Here is a 17,277-nt window from a genome sequence, read left to right as displayed (position 1 = left end):
TTCTGTTTTTACAGCATTTTCCAAAAAGTTTGATAACCCTCATAAGTGATAAAAAAATTGAACCAGAACCACAGACAGTACCACAAGGGTTCTTAATCTTGACTAGATCACCAACCTGAACATCTGTTTTACTGGTAGCTTTGTGAGTCAAATAAGATTTTTCTCCTAGAGGCTAATTTGTGTTCTTTCACCTTTTTTAACTCCTCTTTTTGACTAACAGACAAAAGTCATTTACCCAGGAGGAACATACCACAGTATTAGCCTTTATTCTTTTGAATAATTCAAACAGGGAGAAACCTGTGCTTAAATGGGGAGTTATCCTATAGTTTTTTACTTTATTAAATATTTCACTTTTCAATCAGAGATTTTTCGACCATACCATTGGTCTCGGGATGATATAAGGATGATTTCTTATGTCTAATGCCTCTTTCCTTCAGAAATTCCTCCATCTCGCGGGAGACGAACTGTACCCCATTGTCTGTCAATAAAGAATTTGGAAAACCCTCTCTCAAAAACTTGATCAAAAAACATTATACATCACGAGACTCAACAGAATTTGCAATGGCAACTTCTGGCTACCTGAAGAACATGATCAAGAGCACAAATACATATTTGTCAACACTTCCAAGGAGGATGGGGCAAAAAATGTCGAAGGATACCTCTTTCCAGGGTTCTTTAAGAATATCTCTTATTATCATGGGTTGCACTATACATTTAAAGGTTTTATCTACATAGCAACAATCACGTTCCACAAGCTCGATCTGAATGTCCATTCCTGGCCACCAATACATAGGTCTCAATCTTCCTTTGGTTTTTGAGATCCCTGGATGGCTTGACACAGACTGCAAGGTCACACACAATGTTCCAGCGATTATGAGTATATATATATATATATATATTTATATATACAGAAATATATATATTCACTGAAAAAAACATAGGTTTCACAAACGTTAAAGTTAGTAATTAGCATTTAAAAAACCTTGCAAAACATAGGTTTCACACATGTTATAGTTAGCTGGACATTTCACTCATACAAAACCTTTGAAATTCCCCTGTTATAGTTAGTTCAGCTAACTATAACTCACGCGCCCGCAATGCACTGCTGATGACATCACATATTACATCACTCATGACATGGTCAGTGACATCACTCATGACATCAATGATGACATCATCCAGTGAATGTGTCTTTCTGAAAAAAAAATGTTTATACGTATATCTAAAGGTCGATGGAAGAATAAATGGGTAAATAACTGTCTAAATAGATGGGGGGGTTTCTAAAATTGATTGTATAACTGACTTATTAAGTGCATCTTAGTGAATACATGTATTAGCAAGTAATGTTTAAATATGTAAATATCTGTATCAGTGTCTTACTTTGTGTATAAGTGGCTGCATGGGTTGGTGAGTAGCTACTTGAGTGTGTATATGGGTTATTAGTTGTTTTTTTGAGTATCAGTATCAGTGTCTGTATGGTTCGATGGGGGTATTACTTAGCGCATAGATGCATGAATGAGTGACTCACTGTTTGTATGTGTTTTGAAGACAGCATGTGTGTAGGACTGTATGGGTGGATGAGTGTGTGTATGGGTGTGTTAGTGAGTGAATGACTGTCTCAATAGTATCTTTATGAGTAACTACATATGTTTTAATCTTGTATATGTGAGTATTGATGTATATAAGTGATTATATGTGAGAGTGAGAGATTGGAAGAGTTCCTGTATAAATAAGTATGTGTTTCTATAAGTGATTGTTTAAGAGAGTAAATATGTGTACGTTTATGTAAAAGTAAGTTTAGTGGTGTGTGTATAGCTGTATATGAAAATAAATGGATGTTTGATAGTTTATTTGCATGTGTGAGTATGTGTGTGAGTAACTCTATGGATGAGTGTCGGTCTGTAACAGGATGTATAGGTGTATGAGTAAATAGGATGAGTGAGTACATGTATGAGTGACTATATAGAACTGTTGGTGAATGAGTGGCTGTGTATGTAGAGTTTGGAATTACTGAATAGGTTGTTGTAAGTGGTATTGGTATCTCCATTGTTTTGAAAATTGTAGTTTCTATTTTTGAATGTGTGTATCAAAGGTTATATTAGGGTGAGAGGAGATCTGCCACTCCGTCACAAGGATGATGTCATCAGTGAGGCACAAGGGGGTTGTAAATCCACCCGTAACACATAGAAATTCATCCAGGCATTTTCACCAGTAGTGCAAACTGAAGCGTAGACTTTTAACATATTTATGTGCATATGTTACATTCAAGTGCTTCGGAGGTACTACAGTATACTATAGGTAAACAATTCCGTCAGAAAACCCCTTTCAGCGGCAGATACATGGCACAAAAAATATACCAAACAGGGACAGTCTCCATTCTCACTGTGCTCATGGAATATCAGTGGACTTCATCAAAAAACTTCAAACGAAGACACTATGGCTTTTCTGTGCAAACACACAGCAATCGCCCTACAGGAAACTTGGGCGACAGAGGGCCGTCCCATAGAAGGATATATCGAGTTCTGGAAACCAGCTCTCAGGGACAACCGATTTGGCCACCCTAAAGGCGGCCTGTCCATATACATCACAAATAACTTAAAGGGCGCTCTCGGTCAAATTTCCCTTAAAGAAGACTGGTTACTTGGGGTTAAAATCAATCCCTCTGGGAGGCAGCGTCCAATTCTCCTTGTTAATGTGTATATTAACCCCTGCACCCGTACAAAAAAAGACCACCTGGTCCAACTGTGCAAAATCATGAATGACATTGCTACTGAATATCCCAACTCGGACTGCATCTTTACGGGAGACTTCAACACAAATCAATTCCAGGGGATTGCAGCAGACACGGAAGGGCCGGATATGACTAATATTATTGAGGCTCTGACTCAATCCAAACCATTGAAGCAAGCCCCAAACATATTAGGTGAGCTCTCCGTGACGAGATTCTATAACGCAGGCTACTTAGTAGTGAACGGAAGGACAACAAGCGATTCACCCCAAAAATGGACCTGTTCGAACGGAATAAAAAAAACTAACTTAGATTTCACTATCGGCAATTTTGAACTACTGTTCAAATTGAACTGTTTTTGCATCCACCCACGGTCCGAAAGCGACCATAGGCCCCAGGTCATCACTTTTACCGCAAACCCGGAACTCCACAAAGCGGCTCCCTCAACTTACAACGGAATTCACACGGAAAACCTCAAGCGACTTAAATGGAATGAAACCAACAGTCAGAGTGTTCTAAAAGCAAGCAAGGACTACATAACAGGCAGTCTTGACAAAGAAGCCAACCCGATATGGAAATGGTCGCAGATGTGCCTCCACTTGATCAACTCATATCCTGCGACTGCTCAGAGCTCAAATCGTTTGCCTCCAGTAGGGGCCGAGACCTCAGCCGCTATTAAACCACTAAAGAGAGCAAGGAACACCGCACTGAGGTTGATTTTAAATTTTCCTCGGAACAGCGCCTTCCTTGCCACATATCATCATGCCCAAAAAGCATTCAGGAGGACAGTCTCCCAAGAGAAACAGGCTCAGGAAAACCAATACTGGATAAAATTGGTGTGGGAAAGCAAGCAAAAAAACACAAGGAAATTTTGGTCCCTTGTTAACCGCACCCACCTAAACCTGACAAACTCTGGCTCTGCAAATATCCAGGAAGCAGAATGGGTAACATATCTAACAGATCACTTCCAGGCACAAAATAACCATGATAGTTCCAGACCATCCATGGGACGCGGGACTACAGAAGACGACTCACTGGACACCTCTTTCGACACAAATCAGGGACCTACCCCTGTATACGCATTAACAGAGGAACAAGTCACCAAAGTAGTGACACAAGGGAGACAAGATGGAGCACCAGGCCCAAATGGCCTGCCACAAAGGCTATTTAAATCGGACATTCCTTTTTGGTCCATGGTGTTACTGAATCTTTTTAACTACACCCTGCGAACAATGACAATCCCGGACTCATGGCGGGGCGCAATAATTCATCCCATCTACAAATCCGGCTCACGAGCTATGCCCAACAACTATAGACTAATTGCCATTCTGGACATAGAGGCAAAACATTTTGCAGGACTCATTCTGGAGGATCTAAGGCAATGGGCAAAGGACCACAATCTGATTCCTCTAAACCAGACAGGGTTCGTTGCCAACTCAGGAACTATGACAAATTTACTGGCAGTTTCCACTATAATCGACAAAGCTTTATCAACAAACAGGATGGTCTTCTGCTGCTTTGTCGATTTTAAAGCAGCGTTCGATAGAGTGCCCAGGGCGGCCCTTTGGAAAAAACTGACTCAGTGGGGCATTCCAAATGAAATATTGAACCCAATTATTCACCTCTACTCTGATACATGGGTCCGAGTGAAGTTAGGGTCCGGCTCACATCTCTCGCGAAAAATCATGACTTCACGCGGTGTCAAGCAGGGTTGCGTGCTGGCCCCACTCCTCTTTAACCTATTTATAGCCGACCTGTCAAGCACTCTAGACAAGGTAAATAGCCATCCACCCAAAATAGGAGGTGCGGCATTATGTAACCTTTTATACGCCGACGATTTGGCCTTGTTCAGCCTCACTAGAGTAGGGTTACAAAGGCTCCTTGTTGAATTATCACAATACACGTCTGACAACCAGCTAGAAATCAACATGGAGAAAACCCTGATAGTCCCATTTGGCAAGAAACACCATAGTGGCGGTGGCTGGTCAATTAACAATACAAGCCTTTCGATTGGCCAGTCATATAAATATTTAGGCATCCATCTGGATGCAAGGGGCAGATTCTCAAAGCAAAGCAGTGCGATTGCAGCTAAAACTACGGCTTTAGTGGTATCCTTAGCCAAGTTATCAAAGAAACTTTCAGGCCCAACCTTTGCCCCTTTATTAGAAGTTCTCAGAGCAATAATCGGGCCAACGCTTTCTTATGGCATAGAGATCTTTAAAGGCAAAATGAATACCGCCCTTAACAAATATACAACTAAAATCTACAGGAAGGTACTTCATTTACCGAGCGTTGCCTCCCCTGCTCAGATCAGACTAGAACTGGGATTAACCAACTATGAAGCCTCTAACGTCGGTACTTACCTTAAGCTATGTCACAAATTAAGACAGGCCGAACCAGGCACGCTAGAATCCCTAATATGGAAAGAAATAAACGAGACCAATCCAGGGGGAACATTCGGGCGCCTTTTGAATGATTACATTCATCAAATGTCAGCTGCCGATCTTTGGGCCCTCAACCCCAGTCAGACTGTCTTTAAAACCATAATCAAAAAAAGCGTAAGACTGAAATCTCTGGCTTCAGACAAAGCTCTTGCCACGAAACGCAGTCACTCCTGGGCGGTAGTTAATTCCTACAAACGATTGACCCCTGCGGCCTATCTCTCCACGACATTTGCACTTTATCTAAAGCGCTGTCTGATTGCCCTAAGATTGGGAGATTGGCACTTTCTCCAAAATCTTCCCACCTGGCGTCGCAAGAAGGAAGACACAACATGCAGAGGATGCGGGTCAGCAACAGAAACAATCTTGCACGTGCTCTGCATCTGTCCCTCATTCAATCTCCAGCGCCGATGCCTGCTCAAGCCAGAATGGAACAGGCTTGGTATTCGGACCTGCAGGCACGCCATTATCGCTGCTCTGTCTCCAGATAACATTGTTCTAAATATAAACTTGTCCAAATTTATTCAGCACGCTTATCGCAATCTAGATAAAATGGATATTTCTGAGGCCATATAGCTGATTGCTAAGACGGAACCTGCTCTCTAATAGACCTTGCAATAACGGGGAGAGTTAATTTACAAATTGAAAGGTTTTTTAACTAACATACTTATGGTACATTTTATTCTTTTATCTATAAATCTGTACATAATGTGATTTGTGCAATCTTTTAAAGATATGTTTTTATATCTAAATAAAGAATTTACTACACGATATCTAAAGGTCGATGGAAGAATAAATGGGTAAATAACTGTCTAAATAGATGGGGGGTTTTCTAAAATTGATTGTATAACTGACTTATTAAGTGCATCTTAGTGAATACATGTATTAGCAAGTAATGTTTAAATATGTAAATATCTGTATCAGTGTCTTACTTTGTGTATAAGTGGCTGCATGGGTTGGTGAGTAGCTACTTGAGTGTGTATATGGGTTATTAGTTGGTTTTTTGAGTATCAGTATCAGTGTCTGTATGGTTCGATGGGGTATTACTTAGCGCATAGATGCATGAATGAGTGACTCACTGTTTGTATGTGTTTTGAAGACAGCATGTGTCTAGGACTGTATGGGTGGATGAGTGTGTGTATGGGTGTGTTAGTGAGTGAATGACTGTCTCAATAGTATCTTTATGAGTAACTACATATGTTTTAATCTTGTATATGTGAGTATTGATGTGTATAAGTGATTATATGTGAGAGTGAGAGATTGGAAGAGTTCCTGTATAAATAAGTATGTGTTTCTATAAGTGATTGTTTAAGAGAGTAAATATGTGTACGTTTATGTAAAAGTAAGTTTAGTGGTGTGTGTATAGCTGTATATGAAAATAAATGGATGTTTGATAGTTTATTTGCATGTGTGAGTATGTGTGTGAGTAACTCTATGGATGAGTGTCGGTCTGTAACAGGATGTATAGGTGTATGAGTACATAGGATGAGTGAGTACATGTATGAGTGACTATATAGAACTGTTGGTGAATGAGTGGCTGTGTATGTAGAGTTTGGAATTACTGAATAGGTTGTTGTAAGTGGTATTGGTATCTCCATTGTTTTGAAAATTGTAGTTTCTATTTTTGAATGTGTGTATCAAAGGTTATATTAGGGTGAGAGGAGATCTGCCACTCCGTCACAAGGATGATGTCATCAGTGAGGCACAAGGGGGTTGTAAATCCACCCGTAACACATAGAAATTCATCCAGGCATTTTTACCAGTAGTGCAAACTGAAGCGTAGATTTTTAACATATTTATGTGCATATGTTACATTCAAGTGCTTCGGAGGTACTACAGTATACTATAGGTAAACTGCTTATAGATGTATGCTGTAGCAGTTCCTTATAGTTCTACACTTTCACATTCTCCATACACTAGTAATGTATTCATTCGTTCATTTATGAACTACACATTCATTCTGAGAAACTTTTATACACTAACATAGAAATATAGTTCTTTCTTTGACCAGTGAAGGTAGTTCTAAAAAGAACTGGTTTTGTGTTTTTAGTTTTCAGTTTTTTTTGTGCTTTGTCAATAAGTTTTTTTTTTTTAAACCAAAAAAATGGAACTGGAACCCAAAAAGTGTCCAACAGGAACAAAAGAATGAAAAAAAAAAGAACTAATGTCGAGGACACCAATGCTCCCGCTTCTTGCGTCTTATCAGGTCGATAGACTGTTCCCCATAACACAAAAGTTTATTGCAATAAATGCATGCAATGTTAACTTCAGGATCAATTTGTGGGTGTGGACTGCTTGCTGAAAATGCTGCTGCAGCAGTTGATGTGCTTGGTGCGGTAGCAGGTGGGTTGTCCTGCAACCACCGTCTTGCAGCTCGAGCAAAGTTGTTGGGGTGCAAGTTCTTCACATGTCGCACCATATTTGCTGTGCCAAAGGACTATTTTTTAGATGGATCATCCCTTGAAAGAGTTGTTTGGCAAATTTTACAGGTTACTGTTGGAGCATTAACCTTTTTTTGCCCTTCTGGAAAAGTAAAAAACTTCCAAATTAGAGCTTCTTTCCTCTTCTTTGGAGGTTCTTCAGGAATGAAATCTCCCTCTGAAGAATGGCTGGAAGATGAGTCCATTGCTGGTATTATGGTGATCTTCCTTCTATTTGACAAGATTCTCAGAAGAGATGCTTCTTCTTAGAAAGTCCAAGTAGAATGATTAAAATGGGACAGAACTTTCAACAGTTGCAATAGGAAGTGTTATGAACCAATCAAATCTCTTCTTTTAAAGTCACATGGCTTTGCGTACGCTTATGGTGTGCTTACGGTGCTCTTACGATACAAGTACGCATGACGTTCTACCGCAATTTGTGTAATTGTTTTTAAAACTAATATACGATTGTTAAAAGTAAAAAAAAACTATTTTCATAATTATCCCAGATAATGTCTTCCCTTAGTATGTGCATTAAATACATACATATATGTTTTTAAACAACTAGAAAAATTGGCGCCTTTCGCGTACAGGACGCCGTACATGATGTCACACGGAAAGCTTGATGCGACGCGTAACGTCAAAGCATATTCGTACTGTATGCGCGGGTGCGCGCGGAGTATGATTAGCAGTACAAAGTATGATGCGATCACCCTCTCAGTGACAAATCAGACCACAGGTCGCGCTAACGAGAATGATTAGAAGTGGTCACTCATTGGAGATCCGATTCTGGGCCTGCCTCTGCGCACATGATAACCCCGCCCCCGTCTCTCTCTGTTGTTAATTGTTGGTGCATACACTCACACTTACACATGCGCGGTGCACGCCCGCTCACACTCCCCAGATGCCACCACCTAGCTTGCTTGCTATCACTAAGTCTGGAAGCCAATACATTAGCCAATGGGAGGTCCCCCAGGGCCATCATTCTTGTAGAGCGTGAAAATGCTACCAATGACGGCCCTGGGCTTGGTTTGGTCGGCCCCCGCGGTTCCCATATAATGCGGGCACTGATGTGAGCACGCTCTCTTTTGCCTGCCTGTGCTGCGGTGACAGACAGACTGCCGTCGTCGATTTTACTACGAACTGTTTGCTCGAACGGAGGAGGACTCGTGACACTCGACGTGGTGTCACTGCTGCTACCGGCCAGCCAGACCACCAAAGGCGCGGAGGCGCCCGCGCGCAGCCCACCCCAGGCCCTGCCAAAGTCCCAGCCTTTGAAGACAAGACAAAAGACGACAGAAGCAAAGGTAAGAGAAGCCGTCACAACATCAGCCTCCGCTGTAAATTGTACCTGCATGATAGTATTTTTTTTTACTGTGTCACGTGGCCCTCCCAGCTCTGTTTTGGTTTATTTGTGCCTCATTCTATTGGCTTCCTCCTAATCCTCCCTTGACTTTTACTATTTATTGCTACCTCACGTGGCCTTCCCAGGCCTCTATTCTAATTGATCATACTTGGATGATCCTATTATTTAATTCCTTCTGCGTCACGGGGCCCTGCTAGGCCTCTGTTTAAAAAATTATGCGTGCATGAATTTCTATGTCATATTTTTGAAGTGTGTCACGTGCTTTCGTATGTGTTTACGTCATGTGGCCCTCCCAGCTCTGTCTTGCTTTATTTTTGTGGGGTACATGCTTTGTGATTCATCGTATTTGCTGCCTCCTAATCCTCCCTTGACTTTTACTATTTATTGCTACCTCACGTGGCCTTCCCAGGCCTCTATTCTAATTGATCATACTTGGATGATCCTATTATTTAATTCCTTCTGTGTCACGGGGCCCTGCTAGGCCTCTCTTTAAACAAGCATTGAAAATGCAATAGGTCTCGCCTTTGATTAAGTTAAAGCCATTTGCTTTGCTAATGGTATTATATAGCAAAGCAAATGGCTTTAACTTAATGAAAGGCGAGACCTATTGCATTTTTAATGCTTGTTTTCTATCCAAGAGAGCGCTAGAATGTATTGCTGAATTAAGATATACAAAATCCTTCAGGATTTAAGCAATAATATAGACCCTAACACCTGGCATCTTGAACATTTTATATAAAAACAGACTGCACCACCATGTGGTTGACAATGTCTGTCCTAGTCCCAAAAAATGTTTGCTCTTTTAGATGGGTTGGTATGCTCCCGGTGCTCCAGTATACGATCTTAAGACCACATTTAATTGAGAGTCTATCACTGCTGTAAACTAGAACAATAAGGTAAAGTACGATTAAAGAGACCAGAGAATAGTGCGAAATCAAAACTGGACTGCATTAGAACTGCTCCCATCCCCACTGTCTGTTATGTTATGTAGTTTTGTTAAGGACTTGAATGCCCAAGGTCGTTTTGGCGCTAGCTGAAAGGACCACAAGAGATATAGAACAGAAGAGATTTTAACAGGAAGTGAAAAGCCAGGTTTTTAGGGATTTCCTGAAAGCCAGCATATTTGGCATAGATTTGATGTCAATAGGAAGTTGGTAATAGAACCATGATTGGAAAAATACAATGCGTAACAGTTTGATGGAAAGTGGTACATGTATGGGAAGACCACCAAGAGTGTCATTGAAAGTTGGCAATCTTTTTATTTATTTGAGAAATCCATTTTCAGTACTAATCAAGTTGGAGGAAGTAACACTGTATGTCTTAGAATCTGGTTTTAGGATTAACTAGAGGGCAATGTTCCCACTAGTTTTCTAGCAGTGTAGGAGATTACCCAGTTACCTAACTACAACTACATTCAGAGCCTCGGTTACTCACACAAGGAAAATATTTAACAAACACAAGAAGAACAATTTTCTAAACACCACCAGAAATGTAGCAGAGGGACTAACAACTTCGATGCAATTCTGGATTAAATGTCCCCCTTTAGAGTTGCATTAAGTAAAACTTTAATGATAATTTGAATATAACATGTTTTCAAGGCGTATTCATACTATTCGAATGAGCATTTCTTTTGGCACCATTCTTAAGAGTAACTGACCGAGGGGAATTAATAAAAAAAAAAAGCTGAAACCTTTGGAAAAGAAGACGGATGTTGAGTGACAACCAGTCGGAAGGCGATCAAAAAAGTGACTAACAGGGTCGTCACTAAAGAATCTCGGGCCTTTTTCATATCTTGTTGTTTTGACTCACCACATGGCAACACACAGAGGGCCATGAAATCAATTATTTTTGAGCCTTCAGAAAGGTTGGTCTGGGTTAAACTCAAGTATATGAATGATGAGTGAAATGAAATAAGGAACTGACACGCACAAAACCTTTTCTGAAAGTGCATTTATAATAAATGAATACAAAGTCCTAAATTTTCAGTATTGGGAATTCAAACACTCAGTGCTAATCTTTGAGCATTCAGGCACTGAGCATTCAGACATAGTGAAATATCATTGAAGTCGACCCTGGAAGAAAAAATGTAAATTAGGAAATTCACAGCTGTGTTGGAGGGCCATACCAAGGAAACGTTTAACTCAAAACTGGAGGAGAATGAAACAGAGGGAGGATGTTACCCACATATTTTCAATCATTGTCAAGCTGCTGGAGTGCTCCTTGCGTTTTTCGGAAGAGAAACTAGTCTTCAATGGTGTATTTAATACGCTGCACCGAATGCCACACGGTGAGTCCCCAAATAAATTACGACTGAAAAAGATTTAATTTATTGTTCACACTATTTGATTAATGAGAAACTTGTTCACAAAAAAGAAATGTAACTTATCAAGATAATATTTTCTTCTGGTTAGACACAATACCATCAGACAACTGATCACAATCAATGAGACCTTAGGTCACATATTGACTGTTTTCGAAAATAAAACCTCAAATCATGAGTAAATAAAGTTCAATAAAAAGCAAGCCAACTAATTCCATGTTTCAGAAGTGGTGACACAACAGAATACATGGCAAGATGAAGAAAAAGAAAGGGATCTCTCAGGATATCACATTGAAGATTCTGATCTCAAATCAGACCGAACCAGACACAATCAGATGGACTACAGGCAAAAGGGAGCTTCAGGGAAAACATCAGATCAGTATGTGCCATCAACTGGCTCAATGAACCTTCTAAGCAAAAGAAAAAGATGGCTGTATGGATGATTTGTATGTCTTCACTAAACTTTGACTTTAAAGATATAAATAAAAATAATTTTGACGAAAGTAGCATATTGCTATAGCTTCCGGAAGCAGGCTACGTTTAGAAGAAAAAAAGAAATGGAATAAGCAGAACATCAATGAATCTTAAAGGACTGAACACTGGAAAGAGAATAAGCTCTGTATAAAAATAGAACAGAATAAAAAAAAATTCAAACGCTACCGAGTGAAAAAAAGCGATGACATCGCTCACCTACGAAACCGAAAGAGCCCGGGCTGAGAGTGAGGGCGGGGGCTGCCCGCGCATGCGAGATCCGAGCCCCGAGCCCCGGCGCCGAAGCAGAGTGCGGCATCTTAAGTCCCGGGTCCCAGGAGGGGGCCCGGGTGAAGACCAGCGCTGCGAAGGGAGATCGTTGATCGAGACTTACCCCTGGCTGACGAGAGACAGACACGGAACACGCTAAAAGAGCCCGGTGAGTTTGGGGGAGGGGGGGAATGTGTGTGCGTGCGTCTGTCTGTGTGTGTGTGTGTTGTGTGTGCCTGCGTGTGTGCCTGCCTGTGCCTGCGTGTGTGCCTGCCTGTGTGCCTGCCTGTGCCTGCGTGTGTGCCTGCGTGTGCATGTGTTGTGAACAGCCGGCCGGGATCGGAGCGCAGGGGGAGGGGGGGAATGTGTGTGCGTGCGTCTGTCTGTGTGTGTGTGTGTTGTGTGTGCCTGCGTGTGTGCCTGCCTGTGCCTGCGTGTGTGCCTGCCTGTGTGCCTGTGCCTGCCTGTGTGCCTGCCTGTGCCTGCGTGTGTGCCTGCGTGTGCATGTGTTGTGAACAGCCGGCCGGGATCGGAGCGCAGGGGGAGGGGGGGAATGTGTGTGCGTGCGTCTGTCTGTGTGTGTGTGTGTTGTGTGTGCCTGCGTGTGTGCCTGCCTGTGCCTGCGTGTGTGCCTGCCTGTGTGCCTGCCTGTGCCTGCGTGTGTGCCTGCGTGTGCATGTGTTGTGAACAGCCGGCCGGGATCGGAGCGCGTGACCTGATCCGATTCCGGCCGGCTGCGTGCGCGTGACAGTCTGTTGTCTCTGCCTAGTCCTTGAACGGGAAAAGGACTAAAATGATTACAATAGATCGCTTTGCGACAGCAGGGGCTTTCGCCCCTGCATCGCAGGCGCGACCTAAAAATGATGCGTGCATGAATTTCTATGTCATATTTTTGAAGTGTGTCACGTGCTTTCGTATGTGTTCTTAGAAATTTTACATGCTTGATGGTATTTTTTTCTACGTCATGTGGCCCTCCCAGCTCTGTCTTGCTTTATTTTTGTGGGGTACATGCTTTGTGATTCATCGTATTTGCTGCCTCTTAATTCTCCCATGACTTTTAATATTTATTACTGCCTCACGTGGCCTTCCCAGGCCTCTATTCTTATTGATCGTACTTGTATGACCCTATTATTTAATTCTTTCTGCGTCACGGGCCCTCCTAGGCCTTTCTTTGAAAAATTATGCATGCATAAATTTCTATGTCGTATTTTTAAAGTGTGTCACGTGCTTTCGTGTCTGTTCTTATAAATTTTACGAGCTTGATGGTATTTTTTTCTGCATCACGTGGCCCTCCCAGCTCTGTTTTGCTTTTTTTTTTGCGCGGTACATGCTTTGTGATTTATTCTATTTGTTCCCTCCTAATTCTCCCATGACTTTTAATATTTATTACTGCCTCACGTGCCCTTTCCAGGCCTCTATTCTTATTGATCGTACTTGCATGATCCTATTATTTAATTCCTACTGCGTCATGGGGCCCTCCTAGGCCTTTCTTTAATAAATTATGCGTGCATGAATTTCTGTGTCATATCTTTGAGGTGTCACGTGCTTTCATGTCTGTTCTTAGAAATTTTACGTGCTTGATGGTATTTTTTTCTGCGTCATGTGACCCTCTCAGCTCTGTTTTGCTTTATTTTTGTGGGGTACATGCTTTGAGGTTCATCGTATTTGCTCCCTCCTAATTCTCCTATGACTTTTAATATTTATTACTGCCTCACATGGCCTTCCCAGGCCTCTATTCTTATTGATCGTACTTGTATGATCCTAATATTTAATTCCTTCTGCATCACGGGGCCCTCCTAGGCCTTTCTTTAATAAATTATGCGTGCATGAATTTCTGGGTCGTATTTTTTAAGTGTGTTACGTGCTTTCATCTCTGTTCTTTTAAATTTTACGTGCATGATGGTATTTTTTTCTGCGTCACGTGGCCCTCCCAGCTCTGTTTTCCTTTATTTTTGTGGGGTACATGCTTTGTGGTTCATTGTATTGGCTCCCTCCTAATTCTCCCATGAATTTTAATATTTATTACTGCCTCACATTGCCTTCCCAGGCCTGTTTTCTTATATATTATGCTTTCATGAATATATATGTTGCATTTTTGTGCTACGCCACATGCTTTGTGTTTCAACGTACGTACTCTCTCCTAATCATCATAATTGCTCACTTTTAATCCTCCGCTGACTTTTAATATTTCTTACTTCCTCACGTGACCTATAGTTTTTTTTATGTGGTCTAGTTGGCCTACGAAAGTACTGCCTCCACAGACTAGCATAGTTTTAAGTTGTACTGGCCCTTTATTTGGCTTAGGTTCCCTAACCATTTCTCCCTCTATCGTACATCTTTTTATGACATACTTTCGCCAAAATAGATGTTTTGGACACTTCACCACTTCATGATCAGTCTTTAAGTGCAATTGCTGCCTTTTTTGAAAGTGTAACGGAAATTGTTTGTCCATGAATAAAATGTTAGTCTTGATAGTTATGTATAATATGTATACCTGGGCTGCTCATGTAAATGCTACTAGTGGGCGTGCAGCAGTAATTGTGCCATCCACACAAGTAACCCTAAATATAAAAGTCAAGCCTGTCACTGCAGTGCCTGAGCGCCTTTTGTTAAACTGTCATGTTTTCAAACTGCATCCCTTTGACAGACCTTACCCGTGTCTTTGTATGGACTGTACTCTGTATCCCTCGCTTAAACTTTGTGAACGTATTGAGCTGTGAAGACGGGGTGACAGTTCTTTTACTAATTGTATATTCACACACCTATATAGTCATTTATGTCTTTATTCTTGAATGTGAGCATGTAAAATGTGTTCTTTACATCTATAATGCTTTTCTTTTAACGTTTTTTCCCTGTTTATCTTCATTTTCCATAGAAATGGATGCCACTAAGTACCAAGAGCTTCTGGATTATATAAGCCGTAATGTGTATCCTGATGGTTTCAATAAATTCCAGAAGCATGGATTGTGTAGACTATCTAAAAAGTTCTCTGTTGACGGTAATATCATTTTTTCAGTATTGGCACATAATTTCAATGTCTAGATTAATGATGTTCTATTGGCTGGTGTAATTCTCTCCCATATAGGTAAAAAGTTAATAGGTTGAAAAAAGTATGTGATTATGTCTTTCTGCACACAACATATTTTACAAACTACATTAATGTAAGAAATGTATTTCTGATGAACTTTTTGTGTTTGAGAAAGGTTTGTGGTATGTTGTTAAACTAATTTCTTCTTTAAGAAATGTTACTTTTTCAAAACTTTTCAAAATTAATTTGCAGGAAGCATGACGAGTGATAATTCACCAGAACCTGTTCCATCTTCAGGACCTGTTCCATCTTCATCACCTGTTCCATCTTCATCACCTGTTCCATCTTCAGCACCTGTATCAGGTACACTATGTTATCCATCTGCAGCATCTAGTCAATCTATATTCTTGAAAAAAGTTTTGAATGTGTAGAAGAAACCAATAAAAAGCAATTGGAAGCAATAGTGTGGAGCTTTAAAATATACAACAGTTCTTTTTGGTCACTTAACACAGACCAATGGATGGTTGATAAACTTAGTTTCTACTACATGTAAATTGTGTATACTATGGCTAATAGCGTATGATGTACATGTTGGCTCCTCTTTAGAAGGTCATGTCCTTTCATATATTTTTACAGGTAATCGATGCCTTCCTCTCAAAAATATGTTTCTCAAGAGCAAATGTATGTATATTTTCATTCCTAATACAGTTATTTATCTTTAAGTAATTTCTCATCGATGTGTGTACTGAAATTCTCTGCTCTGAAACCTATGATTGCTTTAACATTCAGGTTCGACTTTTTCAACATATACATTTGTTATTATGTTTTCAGTTTGCAGAATGCTACCCAACTCAGCAGCCAGTTGCTCAGATTTTTACTAATGTAATATGTCTGGGGAATTATCGAGTGAAAATTGCAATGGACCTAATGGAGTCATCACGTTTGATTAACATTTCAATGATAAATAAGATCTCACACTCTAGTGTTGTCCTGAACATTGGATTATTCTGTATTTTGTTTTTTCATAGAAGATCTTTTATAGATAAAGACATATCATTGCGTTTTAACATAGTATAGTAAGATATTATCATTATAGTTGTGAATTTTCAATAATGTTTGTAGTGAAGCCATTTGAATATGTTTGCAACAGTTGTAACTGTCTCTATTCCTGAATCTGAAAACACCTAGACACCTGCATGATATATTGCAAAATACGTTTTTAATTGTTAGCATTGCTGTTATGATGTGCTAATGTACATGTTTTTTTTACATTTAGAGTCTGTTGAAAAGTTTTGTGGTGTCTGCAACCAAGAAACTTCATTAATATATGCAAAGGTTAATGGTAAATACCCCCAATGGGTGTAGATGCTGAAGATCAAAATTAAGTGATATAAGTCCTTGGGGTGTTTAGAACACATTAAGTTTCCAGTTCATATTTGTGTGATGCAGGGTGTATAATAGTATGTCTCAGATAACTGAGGCATTTGCAAGGGTCTTTTCAGAGTTACGTCCGCCATGTTGGAAAGCTGGCCATGCACCCTTACTACTTATGGATTATTTACCACTTTCTCACTGAGTGTTGAGAGGTCACTATGTTTACTATGTAAATACATATAAAGTTTTCATTTCAAAAAGCTATTGACCTTTAAACAATGCAATGTTCATAACAAGTTACTTTTCACTATCTTCCCAACAGGTCTAATGTTTCGAATGAAGCAGATGGGTCCACCTTGAATTTATAAAACCAAATGTAACATCCTGCTTACCTTTTACTGTTTACAAATGTACAAAATGTATGTTTTAAAGTAAAAATGTGATCGCATGCAAGATGTCTAATTAGATGTTTCGCATACTCCTGCAATCTAGTGTTGTGTCCGGATTATCATAAGAAGTAATGTTGAGACACACTTCCTTCAGCTGTCACGATTTGCACAATCCTTTTAGAGTTGGACCAGACTTCCTCTAACATTCCTACTTAATTTTCTTTTTCAAATCGAGCAACTATTTTGTTAAGGTGTTGAAATATAAATTTAAAACTTCCTCCTTTTTGAAGGTCAACAAGCAATACCGCTCCTCCACACATTATTCTTCAATGGTAGTCTAAAAAATAGTGGAAATTCCACTATCACTAAGGTAGACATCTGACAATAGAATCTATGATATAGTTACACCACTATTTCATGGTCATAATCCAAAAGGTGTGTTTAGAGTCAACAAAAAGAACAATTATGCA

General features: G+C 40.2%; 1 protein-coding gene across 1 annotated transcript in view; it reads left to right on the top strand.

The window, feature by feature from the left end:
• LOC144753763 (uncharacterized) overlaps window positions 1-16,978 on the top strand; it is a 34,327-nt gene extending 17,349 nt beyond the window's left edge. The window contains exons 2-5 of the mRNA XM_078641344.1: window positions 14,892-15,014; window positions 15,297-15,407; window positions 15,681-15,725; window positions 16,741-16,978. Coding sequence (XP_078497470.1) covers window positions 14,894-15,014; window positions 15,297-15,407; window positions 15,681-15,725; window positions 16,741-16,778 — 315 coding nt within the window. The 5' untranslated portion in view covers window positions 14,892-14,893 and the 3' untranslated portion in view covers window positions 16,779-16,978. The remainder of the gene's footprint in view (window positions 1-14,891; window positions 15,015-15,296; window positions 15,408-15,680; window positions 15,726-16,740) is intronic.
• The last annotated feature ends 299 nt before the right edge of the window (window positions 16,979-17,277 follow it).

The sequence above is a fragment of the Lissotriton helveticus genome, chromosome 5_1 (genome assembly GCF_964261635.1).
Source record: "Lissotriton helveticus chromosome 5_1, aLisHel1.1, whole genome shotgun sequence".
In the NCBI taxonomy this organism is placed as follows: Eukaryota; Metazoa; Chordata; class Amphibia; order Caudata; family Salamandridae; genus Lissotriton; species Lissotriton helveticus.
This window is presented reverse-complemented; position numbering and strand designations above follow the sequence as displayed.